Raw genomic sequence first — 25,061 nt, forward strand, 5'->3', positions numbered from 1 at the left:
TATCCTGTAAGTATTGGGCGGAGGCTCCTCGGGTACCCTGCCATGAGGATGCCCATGGACTCCCACTGGATTGGTCCATAGCACTGCAAAGTACTGCTGTGGTTTGCCGCTGCATTATGGAGTATGGCTGACCAGGAAACTCTCCTCTTAACCATCTGTGTATTGGACGAATTTACAGGTTGATAATTATTTGAAGGTGATGATTGCACCTTCTGTTGCCATCAAGTTCTGAAGTGGGACTTGAACCGGGAGCTTCTGGCCCAGAGGTAGGGACATGCCCACTGCGCCACAAGACCTTCCGTCGCTGCCTTTACAAACTCCTAGAATCCTCAGTGCAAATCCAGGAATGACTGAGTTCTTCTGATACGTTTCAGGTTGTACTATGGTAAGTGTGTGTAGGAAGGATCCTGGCGTAAGGAGGCTATGTTGAAGCTTGTACAAGACACTAGTTCGGCCTCATTTGGAGTACTGCGTCCAGTTCTGGGGCCACACTTCAGAAAGAAGGTGAAGGCATTGGGCAGAGTGCAGAGGAAATTCACAGGAATGATTCCAAAGATAAAGAACTGTAGCTACGAGGATAGATTGGTCAGGTGGGGACAGTTTTCCTTGGGGAAATTAAGGCTGAGGTGGACGTATTCATGATCCTGAGGAGTATGGACAGGGTGAATACTGAAACCGATCCTGCACAAGAGAGGATCATGGACCACAGGGCACAGATTCAAAGTACTTCGCAAAAGGGGTAAAAGTGATGCGAGGAAAGAATGTTTTCACCCAGAGGGTGGCTGGAGTCTGGAACAAACATCCTGGAAGGTAGATTTGATCGGGATATTCAAAAGGGAATTGGATTGATATCTGAAAAGAATGTGCAAGGTTACAGGGATAAGGCAGGGAGTGGGACTAGGTAGAATGCTCTTTCAGAGAACCAGTACAGACTCGGTGGGCCGAATGGCCTCCTTCTGCACAGTAAGGATCCTGTGATCTTTGGCCTCTGACTTCAGAACCCTCCAAAATCAAAGCAGTTCTGCCGCTCTGCTGACAGGAAATAAACTGTTGCAGTAAGTGTAACGTGTCAGGTTCCGTGGCACAGGGATGTACAGGTCGTTACAGTATTCATTCTTTTCATTCACTAGGGAAGTGGAACAATGTAAACGGAAACACTATGAAGAGAACATGGATGATTGCCGAATCCGAATGGAAATTGCAAAGATAGAAGCCAAGCATGTAAGGCCTGTTTTCACTGTGGTGAATGTTACACTGGTTGCGTGCTAAAATGGAATAACAGAGCTGTACAATCTCTGGTCTTCAGGAGTCCAGTGAGGGAATGCTGTTCATTGTTAAAATTATTTGAATGGTACTGAGAATTGGATCAGTTCCGTACAGGTTATTTTCCTTTTCAGACATTATTTTATGTGCTCCCCTGTGGTGAGTTCGGAGGCGAGGAGGATGTTTGATTGTGGTGAAACCTTGATTAAATCCATGTTGGGAAGGCCCGTGGTCAGCCTATCCACCTCTTGTCCACCTCCTTCAGTGAACAATTGAGTGCCTCTTCCTGCCGCTCCTGCACACATTAACCCAGCAGCAAATGCATCTATCAACTCCACCCTCTCAAACCCTCCCACCATCACTTACCTTTGGCTTGAGTCACTCCGCAATCGTTGGCCTTCAGTGGATTGTGTTCTGGCAGCAGCTATTGCCTACCTGGTGTGCGCTGCTGTTCAGTGGAGCTGCTGGCCTCTGATTTGCCAGCAGAATTCGGTGGGTGGGACTTCCATCCAAGGGTTCTGATCCCTTGGAAGGCCCACTGGTGGCCCGTGAATTGCCTGATTGGCTTGTAGTTTGGTGGCCCTTTCGCAAAGTGTCCGCAACCGAGACTTCCGTTGCCTTTGTAAACTCCCCCTGTTGTTTCATAGCTATGGAGATTATATTCTCTTTCATTTATTTTAACCAGTAGAAAATTGAATGCGGGTTACAGTTCAGTTTTTCTAGCACATTTTTCTTGTGTTAATGGCATGTTCTGTAACCAGACATTGCCATGAATAGAGTACCCCAGATCCAAGACTTCACCCTCATCACATTGTTTCTTGGAAAATTGAATCTGGTGGCACTCCCTATTCAGTTTCATCATTCAAAATGTAGTTTATAAATATCGCCACAGTCCCAGATGACCATAGGTTGCTCTCCCCTTTGAGAGCTGACTGGTGGTGGCTTAACTGGAGGATCACCACATCCCAGGTGAGGGGCAAGGTCGAGAAGGCATGAATAACCTTAGCCGGTCCAGGAATTGTACCCGCGTTGCTGGCCTCGCTCCGCATCACGAGCCAGCCGTCCGGCCAACTGAGCTAAAATAGGGGTCGCGTAGCTCAGTTGGCTGGGCAGCTGATTTGCGATACGGAGCGAAGCCAACAGCGCAGGTTCAATTCCCGTACCGGCTGAGCTGGGATACACTTTCTGTGGTGATGCTGAGTTTAGTCCTCTATCGATTGTGACAGAATAAAATATACCAAAACCAAATCAAATGTTGAACTGAGGTGCTCCATTTTTGTTGGCAACCTCATTGGCTTTAATACTACTGAGATTTGGATCAACCTTCACCTGCTATCTTTTTTTTAAAAAACTGTCAAGTTGAGCGTATGTTGTTGACAGATAAAAGTAAGTATGTCCTCTGCCTCCCTGCCCATTATTTTCTCCTCGTAGTTGGATTGTGTCCCACATTCCTATTGTTTGCTTGATGACGGTGGAAGGATTAAATGAAAGAAAAACAAACTTGAAGATTTTCTGCACAAACAAAGTAGTATAGTATTTATAAACGTGGGTAAAATGCTTCTTAGAATCCCCACAGTGCAGCAGGAGGCCATTCGGCCCATCAAATCTGCACCGACCCTCCGTAGAGTACCCTACCTAGGCCCAATCCCTGTAACCCCACCTAACCTTTGTACACTAAGCGGCAATTTAGCATGGCCAATCCACCTAACCCGCACATCTTTGGACTATGGGAAGAAACCGGAGCACCCGGAGGAAACCCACGCAGACCCGGGGCTAACATGCAAACTCCACACAGACAGTGACCCAAGGCCGGAATCGAACCCGGGTCCCTGACGCTGAGGAAGCCGTGCTAACCACTGTGCCACTGAGCGCCCGACGTGTTCATGCTCCTGTTTTTTTTTTTTAAATTTAGATTAGCCAATTATTTTTTCCAATTAAGGGGCAATTTAGCGTGGCCAATCCACCTACTCTGCACATTTTTGGGTTGTGGGGGCGAAACCCACGCAGACACGGGGAGAACGTGCAAACTCCACACGGACAGTGACCCAGAGCCGGGATCGAACCTGGGACCTCAGCGCCGTGAGGCGGTTGTGCTAACCACTAGGCCACCGTGCTGCCCATGCTCCTGTTTTAACTATTTGTTTTACTTGTATTTCACAGGACAAATACATGAACGAGATGGATGATTTATTCTCCCAGGTGGATGAAAAGAGAAAGGTGGGTTACTGAATGGGAAAATTAAGGGTTGATGCTCCAACCATAAAGGTCAAACTGGTTCTAGTTTTCATTGGCATCAAAACATTTATTTTTCATACAACCCTATTCCTCTAATGTACGCTTGCACTAGACAGCAGGAGGTGTGGGGAGAGATAGGGCGGAGAAAATATATGGTGCCGAATCTGGATGACAAAAGGAAAGTAATATTCCAACTGTTATAACCCGCACAAAACCTACAGGGACGGACCAATTAGCTTCCCATGAGCCTCGTTCAATAAGAGCTTCACCGCTGAGGGGCGTGTAACAATGTGTATTGTAAGGAATATAAAGGGTTAACAATTTGATGTTAATACTTCTCACCACCAGAGATAAGGATCAGTCATACAAATGTAGTTTGAGATATCGTATAGTTTAATTTTATAACTTCTACCTTGTTGACTTGTTTGAATCTTATTTAAGTAGTGTAAATAAATCAGCTTTGTTCAGTAACATAGCTTGATGTTCTTTGTTAACACTATGTTCTCAAGACATCCTGATAGACACAACGGAGAACATCACATGCTACCAGGAGTGGAAATATTAAGGTACCAGGTTCTCACATGATACCAGGAATGGTCACCAAGGTTAGATTTAGAGAGAGAAAGAAAGAAATCTCAAAGATCGGGGGGGGAGGGAAACAAATCTCAACCAGACTCCGATCGCAACAACCAGCAGTGTTGAAAAAGAAATACCCAGTCGAAGCTTCGTGGAGGGTCTGCAGACTCCAAAGCCATTCAGGACATCGGGTAAAGTAAACATGAACTGGAAAATTTTCAAACAGTTGGAACTGTACCTCTCAGCCTTTAACCTCGATGCGGAGAGTGATCAGCAAAAGGTTGCGCTGTTCTTATTAATGGCTGGGCTACTGGCTTTAGAAATATATAACTCGTTCTACTTTGAGAATGAAGTTGCTAAAAAGCACTATAACACAGTTATTGAAATGTTTGTTAGACATTGTGAGGTTAAAAGCAATGAAAAATTTTGTGAAAGATTGCAAAGGCAACAAAAGATAACGCTAGAAGATCCTGCTAAAATGTTCCGTGCGAGCGAACTTGCTAAAAATAAATGTTTTGAAATATTCAGCCGGGAATGTGGTGCGAAAGTCCGCAACGTGGCTGACGCCATTGAATCTGGTGCAGCTAAAAAATCAACGCGATCTGGACGGCGGCCATTTTGCGCAGACGCACTGGAAAAAACTGCACGCTCCGCAAGTCGACTGTTTTGCGCATGCGCATGACATCACGAGCGTCCGGACGTGCACGCGTTGTGGCCACGCACACCCAAGAATAAAATGCCCAGCCTTCGACAAAGCCTGCGCGAGATGCAGCAAACGAAATCATTTTGCCTCGCAGTGAGGAAATCTCCACGAGGAGCTGTACAAGAAGTATACAGCATGAAACAAGAAGTAAATTTAACCAAATATAAAAATCAAGCGGATAAACCCGACATTGTAGAAGATGAAGTAGATTTGGAAGATATATTCAGATTAGATGCTCCATTCTGTAATGACACAATGGAAAGTGTAGACACGGGTCGACAGGAAATTTCTGAAGCTAAACACCAATCGCGACCAATCATGATGAGTTGACAATTCAAATAAAGATTGGCGGAACCGATAAACAGATGGAAATTGCATACCGGGGCGACATCGGATATCTGTAATCTGACTGGTGATGAGCCAGACGAGGATGACTATGGAGGTCTATTTATTTGCAAGTAGTGAGGAGATGATCACAAGTAGCATACAAGCTGTGCAGGACACCGGCAAGACTGACGGTTCTCAGCTGGACTGTGCACAGGCTGACAATGAGTGGGCAACTAATCAGTTGAGAGCAGATCCATTGTGAACAGCCAGCAGGAAACTAGAGACACCTTGGAGAAGTTGATTCCAGGTGAGATGTACAAGACTACCAAAGATACATCAGATAAGCCAAAGGGAACTGATCTTGAGAACAGAGCAACAGAATTTGAAACCAGATTCTTTGGAACTACGCGCAAATCGAGAAATAAGGATTGGCCGTAGTTTTCACAGTCCCAAAGTTCCATCAATACGTGTACGGGCGTTGTTTTACAATACTGGTGGACCACAAACAGCTTTTGGGATTCTTCAAGAATGATTAAGCTATCCCGCCCATTGCGCCACCCTGTATCAACTGATGGGCCCTATTGTAGTCGGCATACGAGTACAGATTTGAGGCACACAGATTGCAAACGCAGATGCACTGAGTAAACTTCTGCTGCCGACACGACCCCCGACTCCCCCAGAGCCGACAAAGGAGTAGCCACTTTGAAATTCATGGATACGTTGCCTGCTGCCATGGCGGCCCAAATAGGTGAGTGGACACAAACAGATCCTTTATTGTCCAAAATCCACCATATTATGCTATACGGTGGTCAACACTGCCAACTGCTCAATGAGTTAAAGGTTTTTTCGACAGAAATATCAGAATTTAAAGTTGAAGATGGCATTCTTTTATGGAGCCCCACACAAGGGTCAGAATTTTATACTGCGAGTGCACAACGGACACCCAGGCGTATCCAAAATGAAAATGCTTGCCCGAAGCTATGTCTGGTGGTCAGGCCTGGATGCGAATATAGAGAGATTGGCTCAGCAATGTGGCGTTTGCCTGGAGTAACAGAGGCTCCCACCCACCCACCGTGCTCCTTCACCCATGGGAATGGCTGGGCTGGCCTTGGGAGTGGCTGCATGTTGACTTTGCTTTAAAAGAGGCTTGAAGAAACAGACCGCGGGGTCTCTCGACACACGACTGGCCAGATTTTAATTTTGTTACAGTACCACCCCAAATGCCGTAGCACCGGCTTACCTTTTAATGGGTTGAAGTCTCCGAACTCGCCTCAGCTGAGCGTTCCCAGATTTTGTCGGGAAAGTATGCCGCAGTCAGGAGCAGGAGGGACATTGCCCAGAAGTGGGCCAGGCTGTTTGGGCCAGGTGATGCAGTTTATATTAGAAACTTCGGGGATGACGGCAAGTGGGTTCCAGGAATGGTAGCTCGACAGGCAGAGCTAGTGTCATGCCAGGTTCGAGCTCAGGACCGAGTGATGCAGAAACACGTAGACCACCTCACACAGGAGACCAGCTCAACGCGAACCTCCTCTTGAGGTACTGGTTGCAAATCAAGACAGCCACGATACCAATGAATCCTAGGGCGTTGCTCCCTGGGGGACCGAACGCAGAGATGTGAGAGGTCGAGGACTCGGGCTCCGATTTCTGATGATAAAACGGGTGGTGTACAACTGCTCCCCCGGGGCGATTGGCAAGGAGACGGTGTTCGCCGTCCAGGTATACGCCCTGATCCGGTCCTGCAGGAGAAAAAGAGCGATGCCCTCCTACTCCACCTTCCTCTGACCGGTCTTCTGACTTGGGGAGGGGGGGGGGGAGATGTTATAATCTGCATGAGACCTACTGGGGTGGATCAGTTAGTCTTCCCATGAGCCTCGTTTAAAAAGAGCTTCACCGCGGAGGGGCAGGGGTCCACCAATGGAGCAAATGGACTCTACGCTAAAAGCCGGCCCAGGTGGGAGCCGAGCATAGATGGTCCCGGCTGGGACCTGAACTGTGCTGTGTATATAGTTTACTTAACAATAAAACCGTTAAGGTGCTGCATAGGGCTCACATGACGGGGACAAGGATGAGTCGGTTCTTCGGGAGTGAGGACAGGTGTATCAGGTGCTCAGGGAGCCCAGCAAATCATGCCCATATGTTCTGGACATGCCCAGCGCTGGGGGAATTTTGGAAGGGCGTAGCGAGGACAGTGTCGAGTGTGGTAGGATCCAGGGTCAATCCGGGCTGGGGGCTCGCAATTTTTGGGGTTGCAGTAGAGCCGGGAGTGCAGGAGGCGAAAGAGGCCGGTGTTCTGGCCTTTGCGTCCCTAGTAGCCCGGCGGAGGATTCTTTTTCAGTGGAAGGATGCGAGGCCCCCAAGCGTGGAGGCCTGGGTCAATGATATGGCGGGGTTCCTTAAATTAGAGAAGGTGAAATTTGCCCTAAGGGGATCAGTGCAGGGGTTTTTCAGGAGGTGGCAGCTATTTCTGGATTTCCTGGCAGAACGATAGGAAAAGGCCAGCAGCAGCAGCAGCCGGGGTGGGGGGGGGGTTGTTACGTTGTTTTGGACCGGAGGGACGGGCATAGTTGCTCTATGCTAATGGCGGGCATTTATTTATTAATTTCTCTACGTATACACGGGGGGGGGGGGGGGGGGGGGTTTGTGCGAATGGCGGGTGTTAATTTACCTCTTCCTTTGTGTATGCGCGGGGGGGGGGGGGGGGGGGGAGGGTACTGTTTTTTTCTTTTTTTTCTGTTCTTTGTAAAAAAAAATTACTTTTTGATATTTTATGAAAATTTTGAATAAAAATTATTTTAAAAAAACAAAACAATAAAAGCGTTTCTCTACGCCTCTGGTTTGGACTCTTCTGTGGTCACTAAACTGCCTTTCCCAAAGGCGGGAAGGCAATGCCCCCCCCCCCATGGCGGGTAGGGTGAGCCACACTCAACGCCGTAGACATAGTGCGGCTACAAGATCCTGCCGATGGCCATTGGCGAGTTTTGGGGAGGAGGTGGTGGGGGGGTGGGGTTCCTCCCATAATGTGGCAATCAACCACCTGTGCTGGTGGTGCGACTGTGTCTTGCTGCATCATGTAACTGATTTTACATTGTTTTTTAATGTCTAGTCTTTTGGGGAGATGTGGTTTGCTGCCTGGACTGTCTAGGCTGGCACTCATGCACAGATTGGAGGACGGACTGTCTAATGCTTCTAGTTAGAGGAGGCAGTGGCGTAGTGGTATTGTCACTGGACTCGTAATCCAGAAACCCAGGGTAGTGTTCTGGGGACATGGGTTCGAATCCCATTTCAATTCAATAAAAATCTGGAATGGAAATAAAAAGTCTTAATGATGACCATCAAACCATTGTCCATTGTCATGAAAACCCATCCGGTTCACTAATGTCCTTTAAGGAAGGAAATCTGCCGTCCTTACCTGATCTGGCCTAAATGTGACTCCATACCCACAGCGATGTGGTTGACTCTTAAATGCCCTCCGGGATGTGCAACAAACGCTGACCCCGCCAGTGATGCCCACATCCCACGAACGAATAATAAAAAAATTGGGCTGTTACCCAATAGTCAGATCAACAACACCATTGCTAGACATTTGGAGGTAGGTTTCCTATTCATACTTGCAACTGGAGAATAATTTCAGGTCCAGAATCCTGTTGGAGGTCTTGTGGTGTGAGAGGTGTGGTAAGGATCACAACCCCTGAAAACCACAATTTTCTGAATTTTGGGTGAGCAAAATAGTTAGAAGTTGCAGCTACCACTGATATAAATTAATAAACCCTGTGCCAAATTCGAGATTAATTATGAGTGGATTGTTGTTTAACCAGAATGGATCAAACTTGTCTTCAGGTATTATTGTCTTCTGGAGTGTTCTGTGCTGTTCAAGTTAATAACTGGGACATGAGAATCCAATTGGGTAAAATGCAACATGACTGTGATTAATGTGATTATAATAGATGCAAATCATTTGGTTTTAAATGCGCTTTTTAAAAGTTTTGAGCGTCACTGGCTGGGCCAACGTTTATTGCCTACTTCTAATTGCCCTTGAACTGAGTGGCTTACTCAACTATTTCAGTGAGGGGGCAGTTATGAGTCAGTCGCATTACTGTGGGTCCGGTGTCACATGTAGGCCAAACCGGGTAAGGATGGCAGATTTCCTTCCCTGAAGGACATTAGTGAACCAGGTGGGTTTTTACCACAATTGGCAATGCTTTCATGGTCATCTCTAGGTTTATTTATTGACCATCTGCCATGGTGGGATTTGAACCCAGTCCCAGCGGACCGTAGACTGCTCTCCCTTTTTGAGACCGGGCTGACTGGCGGTGATTTAACCTGAGGGTCACCACACCTCAGACGAGGGGCAAGGTTGAGAAGGTTGAGAAGGTTCATGAATAACCTCAGCCGGTACGGGAATTAAACCCGCACTGTTAGCCTCGCTCCGCATCACGAACCAGCTGTCCAGCCAACTGAGCTAACCAACCTGTGTTTTTTATTTTAATTTTAAAACATTTCTGTTTTCAGAGTGCTGTAGTTGAATTATGTATAATTTGAGTTTTTACATTGTGGCAAATTAATCAAAGGATTCTGTTCATTTATGTAGTGAATAATTGAAACTGGGAAGAATGTAAAAGCTGTAAATTAATTCCACTTTACTAAATATAATTGTACCATAATTAATTCTTCAATCTGGGTATTAATTATGACAATCATCGCTCATTGAATAATTACTGAGTGCTAATCAATATATATTAAATGAGCAGAAATTCCTCTTATTATTATTATTATAATGTATCTAATGTGACCCACTCTGTTCTGTGTAGAAGCGGGATATTCCTGACTACCTTTGTGGAAAGATCAGCTTTGAATTGATGAGGGAGCCGTGCATCACGCCAAGTGGGATCACGTACGACAGGAAAGATATAGAGGAACACCTTCAGGTCCAGAAAGGGAAAAATTGATGAATTGTGACCTTTATCGAGTATTATGATCCTCTGCTGTGTAACAAAGCAAACGCATTTAATCCATATATTTCTCTTTTTTTTTTGCAGCGGGTGGGTCACTTTGATCCTGTAACTCGAAGCCCTTTGACCCAAGAACAGCTGATTCCAAATCTGGCCATGAAGGAGGTAATCGACGCGTTTATATCAGAAAATGGCTGGGTGGAAGAGTACTGAACTGGATTTAACATCATCAGGACTTGCACATTTGCACTGCAGAGGCAACTCGATGACGTGTACTAACCAGATGAGTGAGCGAGCCACAGAGACCGAGCGAGGGAGAGAAAGGAGATGTGCCTGTGGGGTCACTTATCATTTTGCTTGTGTTTAAGTTTCTTTACGTGCATGTATATAAATCTCATTTGCCACAGAAAATCTGAACCTAGAACAATTATTAAAGTGTTACAGGCTCTTTGATAATGCTTGGTGCAGTGGGGGGGGGGGGTCTCCGTCACACCGTTTTGGATTCTTTGTCTATTTTAGTCTTGAGGATGAGAGATAGATGAATTGAATTCAGCCCTGCAGACCTTTGCGATGAGTTTTTTGATTGTGAAATATTGGTACCTGATCGCATTGAAAAATGAAAGCTCCTGACATCCATGTGCACTTGAGCAGCCTGTGCGACTGAATGTGTCATTTGTCTCTTGCGTTTACTTTTGAGGGCAGATCTAAACTTGTTTCATGCGCGGTTCATATTTAATTCCTTGCCCCCCCCCCCCATTAGATCTGCTTGCCACCCATAATGCTTTGCCTCTCAGTTGGAAGGCTGGTTCAGGAAGAATCCAGATTGCAGAGTCCTCCATGGTTGCATGGAGGTACCATCAGCTGGTGTATCTCAAGAGGACATTGTAGGATTGGGCAGCGGAATGTATGACTGTGTTCAGTGCTAGTCCTGGGTCTGCTCCAGGGAGCGTGGGGTCAATGTGAGCCAGTAAATTTTGGAGCTGATCTGTGTGGCCTCCCCCGTGGAATTAGTTGAGTGGTTTAATTCCCTTCTTTCCTAAAAAGTTCCTAACTAATCGATGCACATCACACCAGGAGCTACAAGGGCAAGTGCTTGCCATCTGTGAATCGAGGATAACGCCCGTGATTACGTTTTAGAAAGTTGTGACCTCAGTGCAAATTCCTTTCTTTTTATTTTTGCAAGTGTCCATGGATCATTTTAGATCAGCGACTGAAGCAACATGCTGACTTGTGCCGAAAATAACATAGATACTAGCTTTGTCCATTAGAAAGGACAAACTAATCACTTGCTGCAAATCTGTATGAAATGTCTACATGCAGTAACTGAATACTAAAGCAGGTATGTAACCCATTCCATAGATATTTTCAATTTACCCTTCCCTCTTTTAAACACAAGGATAATTGTTGGTGAAAATCTTACTTATTTTCCCCATGCGGCGTTTTTGTTCTATCTTACAAAGCTTTCAGAGAAAAGTGTGCTGTTGCCCAGGAGATTGCCGTCTTGGGTGTATTTCTATCAGTATTTCACTTAGCAGCCTGATTCCCATCAATTTTCTTTTCTTTGATACTTCTCAGAAGATCGGATTATATCTGGCACAATCTGAATACTGAAATCTTCCCACTTCCCGGGTGTTAGGTCCCTTTTAAAGACGGTAATCATTATGTTAATAAAATTATAAATAATTGGGATATTGATTATTCTGTAAGTTATTCAGCTCTGTAACTGCCAATACTGAGACATCTCCCATCCCTCCCCCCCCCCCTCCTGCTTACCTGTGATCTTGTAAATGGAGATGGTGGTGAGATACCACAGTAAAATATGGGTTTCAGTACGGGTGGTATCCTGTTGCATTGAAGGAGTGATGGGAGATGGAGATAGTTGTTCTACTGGTGTCCACCCTACGGGTGTAATAGCTTTGGTTTGCATCTGCTTCCAGTGGAATTTTGGTCACTGATAAGTCCGTGGCCAGTGAATGTCTGTATGATATCCCTGAATACAATCAGGAACTCCAGTCCAAGAAATAAGTTTTGTTTTGTGTACATGGTTTTGGTGGAATGGGCTATTCTAACTTCATATGCAGTTGCTCCATCAGCTTCATGGTTCATTTGGTTTTAGTTGATCATTGTATATAATATATGTAAACTCTCTTTCAATCCATTCACGTGTGGGTAAAAAAATGACTGGAGACTTGCAACTGTTATGATTTCTGTTCAGTTTTACCTTGAAGATTAAATATTTTATCTATGGATTTCTAGGTGGTTGTAAAGTCTCTTTTGCGTATGCTTTACTAAATAGGCACAAAATGGAACATTTGCACAAATTCACAGTTTGCAATGCACTTGCTAATGCGTACTGTGAGTAGGATGGTCTGGATAGTCTGAAGCATGGCTCAAATTACTCTTGTGTGCCTCGAACTGTAGAGAGAATACTCCACTGCACCAACGTCAGTTCAAGATGTGTGTCATTTCTGTGAGCTCCTCCTGCGGCCAAAGAATGTGTCTGGTCTGACTTCATTTATCCATTCCTCTCACCCAGTCCCTCCAGAAAGGGAGGAAGGAGCAGTGCTCCGAAAGCTAGTGTTTGGAACAAACCTGTTGGACTTTAACCTGGTGTTGTAAGACTTCTTACTGTCCAGAAAGGAGGGCAGCCTAACTTGCAACAGGTTTTCTGAATGCTGTCCAGGACTATTGATCACAGTCTGGGGTTAATGATCCTCGGGTGACTTGGCCACGACTAGGAAACATTGCTGGCACAGGAATCTAGAGTATGAATCCTAGTCAAGTATGGAACAAACTTGAGTGTATTGCTCCACTGTTACAGCTACTCAAACATTTCATGAATTGCATCCTAGACTTTCTGAATGAGATGTCTTCAAGTCACCTCTTGCCGTGGGTTTGAGGCCTCTGTCCAATTAGCTGCCTGAGATGGGAAACCATCCTCCCATCCTGAATCAGATTTAAACTATGTCTAAGACTTCAAGAGTCGGTGTTTGATTAACAGTGTGTTGACTAGTCATAATAGTTGAGGAAGTTTTACATTCTGTAATGAATTCCAGAAATTGATTGACAATGTTACCTGATCAACATCTGACTCGGAGTACAACCATGTGATCTAATAAAGTAACAGGAGTTTCTTCTACATGTTGATGGGAGGAATTAATTTGTGTTTATTGTTCCATGACTTTTTTTCTTGTATGTGAAAAGTATATTTGGAAGGAGTCTTGTTTATTTTTTGAACCAAAAAGGGAACTTGCGCCTGGGTGTGCTTTCATCACTGCCCTTTCCATCATCCCAGATGGAGACAGGCAAATAACTTCCCAGGCTCTAATAAAGCTAACCCATATGCCAACGCATGAAATGAAATGAAAATCGCTTATTGTCACGAGTAAGCTTCAATGAAGTTACTGTGAAAAGCCCCTAGTCGCCACATTCCGGCACCTGTCCGGGGAGGCTGGTACGGGAATCGAACCGCGCTGCTGGCCTGCTTGATCTGCTTTAAAAGCCACCAATTTAGCCCAGTGAGCTAAACCGGCATACACAAATGCTAGGGGGGGGGGGGGGGGTATTCTTCAGTCCCTACCTATTCTTGACTGACCACATCAATCATAACGCATGGGAGCACTGTTAGATTTTTAAAGACTTAAATTGGGCTTGTCGAGCATGGTTTAGGCTGGGGTGGAGATAGCATGGCCAGAATTCTCCAGTTGTTGGGAATCTTTTCCTGCTGGCAGCATACCCCTGCCCATGGGTTTCCTGTGGGGGGGGGGGCCTCGATAGGAAATCCCATTGACAAGCGCGGAGAGAAACCAGCTGCCAGAGAATGGTGCGTCACCCAAGAAACAACGCGGCTGGGGGATGGGAGAATCCTGCCTGTGACGCATGGAGATGAGATCTTCCATCTGTCATTGTTTGAATGAAAGACGTTGTCCTTCTGGGACTGTGCAAACTGCTGAAACTCCACCTCGGGTGTACGGCCCAAATGAAGCTGCAGAACACTTTGGACCCATGTTTAGAGTGTTATCAGGCAACCAAACGTTGATCTGTACCAACTACAAATGGAATTGTGTGATTTTACTCTTCCCTCTTAAAATAATATTGAGTGGGTTCTAAAAATCCTTGGTGAAATGCTGTTTGAGTGCTAGTGATGGATAAGACAAAAGGAATAACTTGCTAAGATGTCTGGATTTTGTTTATCCGGTGTATTCTCCCCGTGTCTACGTGGGTTTCACCCCCACACCCCAAAGATGCACTGGTTAGGTGGGTTAGCCATGTTAAATTGCCCCTTAATTGGAAAAAAATAATTGGGTACTCTAAATGTAACAAACAAAAATGATTGAAAATAATTTTTAAAAATAAATTTGGAGTGCCAAATTATTTTTCTTTTCCAGTTAAGGGGCAATTTAGCATAGCCAATCCACCAAACCAGCACTTCTTTCGGGTGTGGGGGTGAAACCCACGTAGTCATGGGTAGAATGTGCAATAACCCGGGTCCTCAGCGCTGCAGTGCTAACCACTGTGCCACAAGCCACCCGAAAATAATTATTTCTAATTAGATTCTCAAGGACTTGAAGCGGTGAATGATTTCCATGATATCTGAACTATACCCAAGCAAGCAGGCAAGGTTCCCAAAGCACCATTATATAATAATCAGCCATAGCACGGGTCCATATTTCTAGCATTGTGACTAACAGGTACAGAAAGCAAAATTATCTTTAAAACTGACATTTCAGCAGGGAAAGCAGTTTGTTCCTGAAACCCAACAAAACACCAATGTTTGCAAGCTCTTAATCATCAGAAAGAACAGTTCAAACACCTGAAATAACGCCAAGGTGGTTGATCAAAATACACAGCAGCTAGGGCTACACTTGCTCACAATTTCTAATGATAACTCAGCCATTTCAATGACAAAAATATTTTTGAGTAGACTCAAGAGGTATTAAAGTTCACCCTACAACTACATCAACTAAAATTAATCATCAAAATAGATCCAAATTTGCGCCTCATGTTTACACAACACATGATTTAAAGAGAATACAAAATGGTAAATTGATGAATGGAAAGAGATACTATATCATTATGCAGCGTGAGTTTGCGATCTGGTTAATATTGATCATGATGTAAATCAAAACCTGGCTACTAACCATTATTTGAATACTACCCAAGTGTTCATTACGAGACTGAGGCAGAGTTAATGGATTGGATTGTCAGACCAAAAACTACCACATGATATCAGGCAAACTGGTCTGTCTTCCTGTGGGGATCTGTTAGCAGCAGCTCTTCAGTATTTATTATGCAATCGCATAATAAACAGTGGGTAAGAAATTAGAGGCAATAATTCAATCAAGGTCCGATAACATTCAAACCAGGCATTCTATATTTGTAGAATCCATCATATAAGACAGCTCCTGGCGACTTGGTTGGTATATTCACTCGAGTCAGCATCTGACAGCATAAAGAAACCCTTCGGCCCATCGTGTCTGTGTCGTCCATCAAGCACCTGTCTATTCTAATCCCATTTTCCAGCACTTGATCCATAGCCTTCAATGCAATGTCGTTTCAAGTGCTCATCTAAACGCTTCTTAAATGTTGTGAGGGTTCCCACCTCGACCACCGTTCAGGCAGTGAGTTCTAGATTCCCACCACCTTCTGGGTGAAAACTCGCTTCCTCAAATCCCCACTGAATCTCCTGTCTCTTACCTTCAACCTATGACCTGTGGTTATTGACCCCTCGACTAAGAGGAAAAGTTTTCTTCCTATCTACCCTATGTCCTTCATAATTTTGTGCACTTCAGTCAGGTCCCCCCCCCCCCCCCCCCCCCCCCTCTCCCTCTCCCTCTCCCTCTCCCTTCAGCCTTTTCTGCCCAATGAGGTAACCTGTCTCTCTGCAGCCTCTTGGTGTTCTCCTCACAGCTTGCATTCTCACCTGGCTTTGCATTGTCAGCAAACTTTGGTAATTACACTCTGTCTCTTCATCTAAATTGTCAACTTTTTTATTCATTGGATGTGGGCGTCGCTGGCTCGGCCAGCAATTATTGCCTATCCCTAATTGCCCTTAAGAAGGTCAGCTGTAAATAGTTGATGCTCCAGTGTTGATCCTTTGTACCCTCCATTTATTACTACTGGCCAACTTGAAAATGTTCCATTCATATCCGTTCCCTATCCGGTAACCAATCCTCTAAAAATGCTAATGTGTCACCCCCAACTCCTTCAATCCTTATCTTGTGTAGACTTTATCAGATGTCTTCTGGAAATCCAAATATACGATGTACATTAGCTCCCCATTATCTACCCTACCAGGTGAATCAGCAAAAAACTCTAAAAACAAAAATTGTCAAACAGAATTTCCCTTTTAAACGTCCAGGTTGGCACTGTCTGATTACAATGAGATTTTCTCTAGTGGATTAAGATTTCCTTAATAACAGACTCCAGCACTTTCCTAATGATGGCTGTCAGGCTAACTAGCCTGCCGTTCCCAGTTTTCTCTCTCCCTCCTTTCAGGACGCTCAGTGTTAAATTTGTTAATATCAAGCGCACAGGGACAGTTCTGGAATTTAGGGAATTTTGGAAAATCACAAGCAGTGTATCCACCATCTCTGCAGCTACCTCTTTTGGAACCCTAGGATGTAGGCCACAGGTCCTGAGGATTATAAAGTCATAGGGGTCTACAGCACAGAAGGAGCCCATTGCGTCTGCGCCAGTCAAAAGCAACCACCTAACTATTCTAATCCCATTTCCCAGCACTTGGCCCATAGTTTTGTATGCCTTGGTATTGCAAGTGTACATCTAAATACTTCTTAAATGTCATGAGGGTCTCTGTCTCCATGACCCTTTCAGGCAGCGAGTTCCAGACTCCCACCGCCCTCTGGGTAAAAAATGTGTTCCCTCACATTCCCTCTGAACCTCCTGCCCCTCACCTTAGTCATTGATCCATCCACCAAGGGGAAAAGTTTCTTCCTGTCTACTCTATCTATGCTCCTCATAACCTTATACATCTCGATCATGTCCCCCCCCCTCAGTCTCCTCTGCTCCAAGGAAAACAACCGCAGTCTATCCAATCTCTTTTCATAGTTAAAACTCTCCAGCCCAAGCAACATCTTGGTAAATCCAACCTTTCCAGTGCCATCACATCCTAAAACATTTATATAACCACAAACACCAAGAGCCCCAACACTGATCCATGCGGGACCCCACTGGACATAGGTTGCCAGTCTTGAAAACACACCCTCAACAATATCACCCTCTAATTCCTGCCACTCAGCCAGTTCTGAATGAAATTTGCTACATTTTCTTGGGCTCTTACCTTCGCTATCAGTCTCCCATGTAGGACCTTATCAAAAGCCTTGCTCAAGTCCAATCCCTGCCTCTCCAAATGTAGATTAATTTGGTCTTTCAGAATTGTTTCCAATAGTTTCCCCACCACTGAGGTTAGATTGACTGGCCTGGTTTATCCCTTCCTCCTTGAATAATGGTACCACATTGACTATCCTCCAGTCGTCCTCTCCTATGACCAGAGAGGAATTGGAAATTTTAAAACAAAAATTTACAGTACCCAATTCATTTTTTCCCAATTAAGGGGCAATTTAGCGTGGCCAATCCACCTAGCCTGCACATCTTTGGGTTGTGGGGGCGAAACCCATGCAAACAAGGGAAGAATGTGCAAATTCCACACGGACCCAGAGCCGGGATCGAACCTGGGACTTTGGCGCCGTGAGGCAGCGGTGCTAACCACTGTGCCACCGTGCTGCCCTGGAATTGGAAATGATTGCCATTGCAGTGCCTATTTTCTCTCTTGCCTCACTCAACAGCCTGGGATACATTTCATCTGGCCCTGGAGATCTGTCTACTTTTGAGCCTCCCATACCACTCAGAAGCTCCTGTCTGTTAATTCCTTTAATTTTATCACAGTCCTTCTCCCTGATTTCTATACCCACACCGGTCCTTTCACTGGTGAACACTGATGCAAAGTATTCGTTTAGAACCCTACCTATGTCCTCTGACTCCACAGACAAATGACCACTGTGATCCTTAATGGGCCCTACGCTTTCCTTAGTTATCCTTTTACCCTTAATGTACTTGTAAACCAACTTAGGATTTTCCTTTATTTTACCTGCCAGTATCCTTTCAAGTCCCCCTTTGTGCTCTCCTAATTTCCTTTTTAAGTTCTCTCTTGCACGTTCTATACTCCTCTACATTCCACTCTGGCCAAATCATATCTGAATTTATTAAAATCAACCTTCCCCCAGTTTAGACTTTGATCTCAGGCCCATCCTTGTCCTTTTCCATAACAATCTTAACTCTAACTCAGTTATGATCGCTGTCTGCAAAATGCTCCCCCCCACCCCCGATACTTCAACGACTTGTCCAGCTTTGTTCCCTAAAATTAAGCCCAGGACCACCCACTTTCTTGCAGGACCTTCTACGTACTGGATGCATTTTTGGATGCATTTTAAGAATTCCACTCCTTCTAAACCTTTCGCACTATGACTACCCCAGTTGATGTTGGGGGAAGATGAAATTCCCACTTCATATTACTTTTACATTTCTCTGAAATTTGCCTACATATTTGCTCTTCTATTTCTCTCGGACTGTTAGGGGGCCAATAAAACATTCCCAGCAATGTGATTGCTCCTCTTTGGTTTTTAAATTCTATCCATATACTTCATTTGAAGAGTCTTCTAAAATGCCATCGCTCCTGATTGCTGTAATTTATTCTTTGATCAGAAGTGCACCACCGCCTCTTCTTGTACCTCCTTCCCTGTCTCACCCGAAGACCCTATATCCTGGAATATTGAGCTGCCAATCCTGCTCTCTTTCCACCATGTCTCAGTAACAGCAATGACATCATACCCCCATTTTAATTTGTGCCCTCAACTCATCTGCCTTGTTCATCAGACTCCCTGCATTAAAATAAATACCATCCAATCTTGCCAAACTCCCTGGTGAGTAAACTGGTGCAGACATTCTATGCCTTCCTCATTCACTCAATGTCGCTTCTAATTTTAGTTGTGCATCCATCCCTGCTGAACCATCTCTCAGAATCACAGCCCCCTGCCAAGTTAGTTTCAACCCTCCCCAATGGCTTGCATTTTTAACAAAAGATTATGCTTATATAAGAATACTATTAATTTACCTCCCTTATGCTAACTTTACTTCCCTTACCCTACTTGTTGACTTATATTACTTATTATAATGACCCTGACTTTCACTTATTTCTGTTGATTCAAAGTTAATCCCTTTCCCCCAGAAAAAACTGTTTAAACTCACGAATGCTTCACTGTGATGCTGACTGCGAGGTCAATGAGACCAGGAATCCAACCTTCTTTATGAAACTCAGGTTGTGTTTGCCGCTCCTATCCGGCCTGAGAGTGAGCTCCGCTCCTGCCCGGAATGAGACTGAGCTCCGCTCCTGCCCGGACTGAGACTGAGCTCCGCTCCTGCCCGGACTGAGACTGAGCTCCGCTCCTGCCGGGACTGAGACTGAGCTCCGCTCCTGCCGGGACTGAGACTGAGCTCCGCTCCTGCCGGGACTGAGACTGAGCTCCACTCCTGCCGGGACTGAGACTGAGCTCCGCTCCTGCCCGGACTGAGACTGAGCTCCGCTCCTGCCCGGACTGAGACTGAGCTCCGCTCCTGCCCAGACTGAGACTGAGCTCAACTCCTGCCCAGACTGAAACTGAGCTCAACTCCTGCCCGGACTGAGACTGAGCTCCGCTCCTGCCCGGACTGAGACTGAGCTCCGCTCCTGCCCGGACTGAGACTGAGCTCCGCTCCTGCTCCGACTGAGACTGAGCTCCGCTCCTGCCCAGACTGAGACTGAGCTCAACTCCTGCCTCGACTGAGACTGAGCTCCACTTCTGCCGGGATTGAGACTCAGCTCCGCTCCTGCCCAGACTGAGACTGAGCTCCGCTCCTGCCCGGACTGAGACTGAGCTCCACTTCTGCCCGGACTGAGGCTGAGCTCCGCTCCTGCCCAGACTGAGACTGAGCTCCGCTCCTGCCCAGATTGAGACTGAGCTCCGCTCCTGCCGGGTCTGAGACTGAGACAGAGCTCCGCTCCTGCCCAGACTGAGACTGAGCTCCGCTCCTGCCCAGACTGAGACTGAGCTCCGCTCCTGCCGGGACTGAGACTGAGCTCCGCTCCTGCCGGGACTGAGACTGAGCTCCGCTCCTGCCCGGACTGAGACTGAGCTCCGCTCCTGCCCGGACTGAGACTGAGCTCCGCTCCTGCCGGGACTGAGACTGAGCTCCGCTCCTGCCCGGACTGAGCTCCGCTCCTGCCGGGACTGAGACTGAGCTCCGCTCCTGCCCGGACTGAGCTCCGCTCCTGCCCAGACTGAGACTGAGCTCCGCTCCTGCCCAGACTGAGACTGAGCTCCGCTCCTCTCCAGATTGAGCTCCGCTCCTGCCGGGACTGAGACTGAGCTCCGCTCCTGCCCGGACTGAGACTGAGCTCCGCTCCTGCCCGGACTGAGACTGAGCTCCACTCCTGCCCGGATTGAGACTGAGCTCCGCTCCTGCCGGGACTGAGACTGAGCTCCGCTCCTGCCCGGATTGAGACTGAGCTCCGCTCCTGCCCGGATTGAGACTGAGCTCCGCTCCTGCCCGGATTGAGACTGAGCTCCGCTCCTGCCCGGACTGAGACTGAGCTCCGCTCCTGCCGGGACTGAGACTGAGCTCCGCTCCTGCCGGGACTGAGACTGAGCTCCGCTCCTGCCCGGACTGAGACTGAGCTCTGCTCCTGCCCAGACTGAGACTGAGCTCCGCTCCTGCCGGGACTGAGACTGAGCTCCGCTCCTGCCCGGACTGAGCTCCGCTCCTGCCCGGACTGAAACTGAGCTCCGCTCCTGCCCAGACTGAGACTGAGCTCCGCTCCTGCCCAGACTGAGCTCCGCTCCTGCCCTGACAGAGACTGAGCTCCGCTCCTGCCCTGACAGAGACTGAGCTCCGCTCCTGCTCCGACTGAGACTGAGCTTCACTCCTGCCCAGACTGAGACTGAGCTCCGCTCCTGCCCGGACTGAGACTGAGCTCCGCTCCTGCCCGGACTGAGACTGAGCTCCGCTCCTGCCCGGACTGAGACTGAGCTCCGCTCCTGCCCGGACTGAGACTGAGCTCCGCTCCTGCCCAGACTGAGCTCCGCTCCTGCCGGGATAGAGACAGAGACTGAGCTCCGCTCCTGCCCGGATTGAGACTGAGCTCCGCTCCTGCCCGGATTGAGACTGAGCTCCGCTCCTGCCCGGACTGAGACTGAGCTCCGCTCCTGCCGGGACTGAGACTGAGCTCCACTCCTGCCCGGATTGAGACTGAGCTCCGCTCCTGCCCGGATTGAGACTGAGCTCCGCTCCTGCCCGGACAGAGACAGAGACTGAGCTCCGCTCCTGCCGGGACTGAGACTGAGCTCCGCTCCTGCCCGGATTGAGACTGAGCTCCGCTCCTGCCCGGACAGAGACAGAGACTGAGCTCCGCTCCTGCCGGGACTGAGACTGAGCTCCGCTCCTGTCTGGACTGAGACTGAGCTCCGCTCCTGCCCGGACTGAGACTGAGCTCCGCTCCTGCCCGGACAGAGACAGAGACTGAGCTCCGCTCCTGCCCAGACAGAGAAAGAGCTCCACTCCTGCCCGGACTGAGCTCCGCTCCTGCCCAGACTGAGACTGAGCTCCGCTCCTGCCCGGACAGAGACAGAGACTGAGCTCCGCTCCTGCCCAGACAGAGAAAGAGCTCCACTCCTGCCCGGACTGAGCTCCGCTCCTGCCCGGACAGAGACTGAGCTCCGCTCCTGCCCGGACTGAGACTGAGACTGAGCTCCGCTCCTGCCGGGACTGAGACTGAGCTCCGCTCCTGCCGGGACTGAGACTGAGCTCCGCTCCTGCCCGGACTGAGACTGAGCTCCGCTCCTGCCCAGATTGAGACTGAGCTCCGTTCCTGCCGGGACTGAGACTGAGCTCCGCTCCTGCCCGGACTGAGACTGAGCTCCGCTCCTGCCCGGACTGAGACTGAGACTGAGCTCCGCTCCTGCCCAGACTGAGCTCCGCTCCTGCCGGGATAGAGACAGAGACTGAGCTCCGCTCCTGCCCGGATTGAGACTGAGCTCCGCTCCTGCCCGGATTGAGACTGAGCTCCGCTCCTGCCCGGATTGAGACTGAGCTCCGCTCCTGCCCGGACTGAGACTGAGCTCCGCTCCTGCCCGGACTGAGACTGAGCTCTGCTCCTGCCGGGACTGAGACTGAGCTCCACTCCTGCCCGGATTGAGACTGAGCTCCGCTCCTGCCCGGATTGAGACTGAGCTCCGCTCCTGCCCGGACTGAGACTGAGCTCCGCTCCTGCCCGGACAGAGACAGAGACTGAGCTCCGCTCCTGCCGGGACTGAGACTGAGCTCCGCTCCTGCCCGGACAGAGACAGAGACTGAGCTCCGCTCCTGCCCGGACTGAGACTGAGCTCCGCTCCCGCCGGGACTGAGACTGAGCTCCGCTCCTGCCGGGACTGAGACTGAGCTCCGCTCCTGCCGGGACTGAGACTGAGCTCCGCTCCTGCCGGGACTGAGACTGTGCTCCGCTCCTGCCGGGACTGAGACTGAGCTCCGCTCCTGCCCAGACTGAGACTGAGCTCCGCTCCTGCCGGGACTGAGACTGAGCTCCGCTCCTGCCCAGACTGAGACTGAGCTCCGCTCCTGCCCAGATTGAGACTGAGCTCCGCTCCTGCCGGGTCTGAGACTGAGACTGAGCTCCGCTCCTGCCCGGACTGAGACTGAGCTCCGCTCCTGCCGGGACTGAGACTGAGCTCCGCTCCTGCCCGGACTGAGACTGAGCTCCACTCCCCCGGACTGAGACTGAGCTCCACACCTGCCCAGACTGAGACTGAGCTCCGCTCCTGCCCAGACTGAGACTGAGCTCCGCTCCTGCCCGGACTGAGACTGAGCTCCGCTCCTGCCCGGACTGAGACTGAGCTCCGCTCCTGCCCGGACTGAGACTGAGCTCGGCTCCTGCCGGGACTGAGACTGAGCTCCGCTCCTGCCCGGACTGAGACTGAGCTCCGCTCCTGCCCGGATTGAGACTGAGCTCCGCTCCTGCCCGGACTGAGACTGAGCTCCGCTCCTGCCCGGATTGAGACTGAGCTCCGCTCCTGCCCGGATTGAGACTGAGCTCCGCTCCTGCCGGGACTGAGACTGAGCTCCGCTCCTGCCGGGACTGAGACTGAGCTCCGCTCCTGCCCAGACTGAGACTGAGCTCCGCTCCTGCCCAGACTGAGACTGAGCTCCGCTCCTGCCGGGACTGAGACTGAGCTCCGCTCCTGCCGGGACTGAGACTGAGCTCCGCTCCTGCCCAGACTGAGACTGAGCTCCGCTCCTGCCGGGACTGAGACTGAGCTCCGCTCCTGCCCAGACTGAGACTGAGCTCCGCTCCTGCCCGGACTGAGACTGAGCTCCGCTCCTGCCCAGACTGAGACTGAGCTCCGCTCCTGCCCAGATTGAGACTGAGCTCCGCTCCTGCCGGGTCTGAGACTGAGACTGAGCTCCGCTCCTGCCCGGACTGAGACTGAGCTCCGCTCCTGCCGGGACTGAGACTGAGCTCCGCTCCTGCCCGGACTGAGACTGAGCTCCACTCCCCCGGACTGAGACTGAGCTCCGCTCCTGCCCGGACTGAGACTGAGCTCCGCTCCTGCCCAGACTGAGACTGAGCTCCGCTCCTGCCCAGACTGAGACTGAGCTCCGCTCCTGCCCAGACTGAGACTGAGCTCCGCTCCTGCCGGGACTGAGACTGAGCTCCGCTCCTGCCCGGACTGAGACTGAGCTCCGCTCCTGCCCGGACTGAGACTGAGCTCCGCTCCTGCCCGGACTGAGACTGAGCTCCGCTCCTGCCCGGACTGAGACTGAGCTCCGCTCCTGCCCGGATTGAGACTGAGCTCCGCTCCTGCCCGGATTGAGACTGAGCTCCGCTCCTGCCGGGACTGAGACTGAGCTCCGCTCCTGCCGGGACTGAGACTGAGCTCCGCTCCTGCCCAGACTGAGACTGAGCTCCGCTCCTGCCGGGACTGAGACTGAGCTCCGCTCCTGCCCAGACTGAGACTGAGCTCCGCTCCTGCCCGGACTGAGACTGAGACTGAGCTCCGCTCCTGCCCAGACTGAGCTCCGCTCCTGCCGGGATAGAGACAGAGACTGAGCTCCGCTCCTGCCCGGATTGAGACTGAGCTCCGCTCCTGCCCGGATTGAGACTGAGCTCCGCTCCTGCCCGGATTGAGACTGTGCTCCGCTCCTGCCCGGACTGAGACTGAGCTCCGCTCCTGCCCAGACTGAGCTCCGCTCCTGCCCAGACTGAGACTGAGCTCCGCTCCTGCCCGGACAGAGACAGAGACTGAGCTCCGCTCCTGCCCGGACTGAGACTGAGCTCCGCTCCCGCCGGGACTGAGACTGAGCTCCGCTCCTGCCGGGACTGAGACTGAGCTCCGCTCCTGCCGGGACTGAGACTGAGCTCCGCTCCTGCCGGGACTGAGACTGAGCTCCGCTCCTGCCGGGACTGAGACTGAGCTCCGCTCCTGCCCAGACTGAGACTGAGCTCCGCTCCTGCCGGGACTGAGACTGAGCTCCGCTCCTGCCCAGACTGAGACTGAGCTCCGCTCCTGCCCAGATTGAGACTGAGCTCCGCTCCTGCCGGGTCTGAGACTGAGACTGAGCTCCGCTCCTGCCCGGACTGAGACTGAGCTCCGCTCCTGCCGGGACTGAGACTGAGCTCCGCTCCTGCCCGGACTGAGACTGAGCTCCACTCCCCCGGACTGAGACTGAGCTCCGCTCCTGCCCGGACTGAGACTGAGCTCCGCTCCTGCCCGGACTGAGACTGAGCTCCGCTCCTGCCCGGACTGAGACTGAGCTCCGCTCCTGCCCGGACTGAGACTGAGCTCCGCTCCTGCCCGGATTGAGACTGAGCTCCGCTCCTGCCCGGATTGAGACTGAGCTCCGCTCCTGCCGGGACTGAGACTGAGCTCCGCTCCTGCCGGGACTGAGACTGAGCTCCGCTC

At 49.6% G+C, this 25,061-nt stretch overlaps 1 protein-coding gene across 2 annotated transcripts in view; it reads left to right on the forward strand.

Moving 5' to 3' along the window:
* Positions 1–13,194, forward strand: part of stub1 (STIP1 homology and U-Box containing protein 1) — a 42,131-nt gene extending 28,937 nt beyond the window's left edge. For both annotated transcript variants that reach the window (XM_038819259.1, XM_038819258.1), the window contains 4 exons: positions 1,131–1,221; positions 3,424–3,480; positions 9,913–10,029; positions 10,141–13,194. In XM_038819259.1, coding sequence (XP_038675187.1) covers positions 1,131–1,221; positions 3,424–3,480; positions 9,913–10,029; positions 10,141–10,266 — 391 coding nt within the window. In that variant the 3' untranslated portion in view covers positions 10,267–13,194. The remainder of the gene's footprint in view (positions 1–1,130; positions 1,222–3,423; positions 3,481–9,912; positions 10,030–10,140) is intronic.
* The last annotated feature ends 11,867 nt before the right edge of the window (positions 13,195–25,061 follow it).

The sequence above is a fragment of the Scyliorhinus canicula genome, chromosome 15, assembly GCF_902713615.1.
Source record: "Scyliorhinus canicula chromosome 15, sScyCan1.1, whole genome shotgun sequence".
Classification (NCBI taxonomy): Eukaryota; Metazoa; Chordata; class Chondrichthyes; order Carcharhiniformes; family Scyliorhinidae; genus Scyliorhinus; species Scyliorhinus canicula.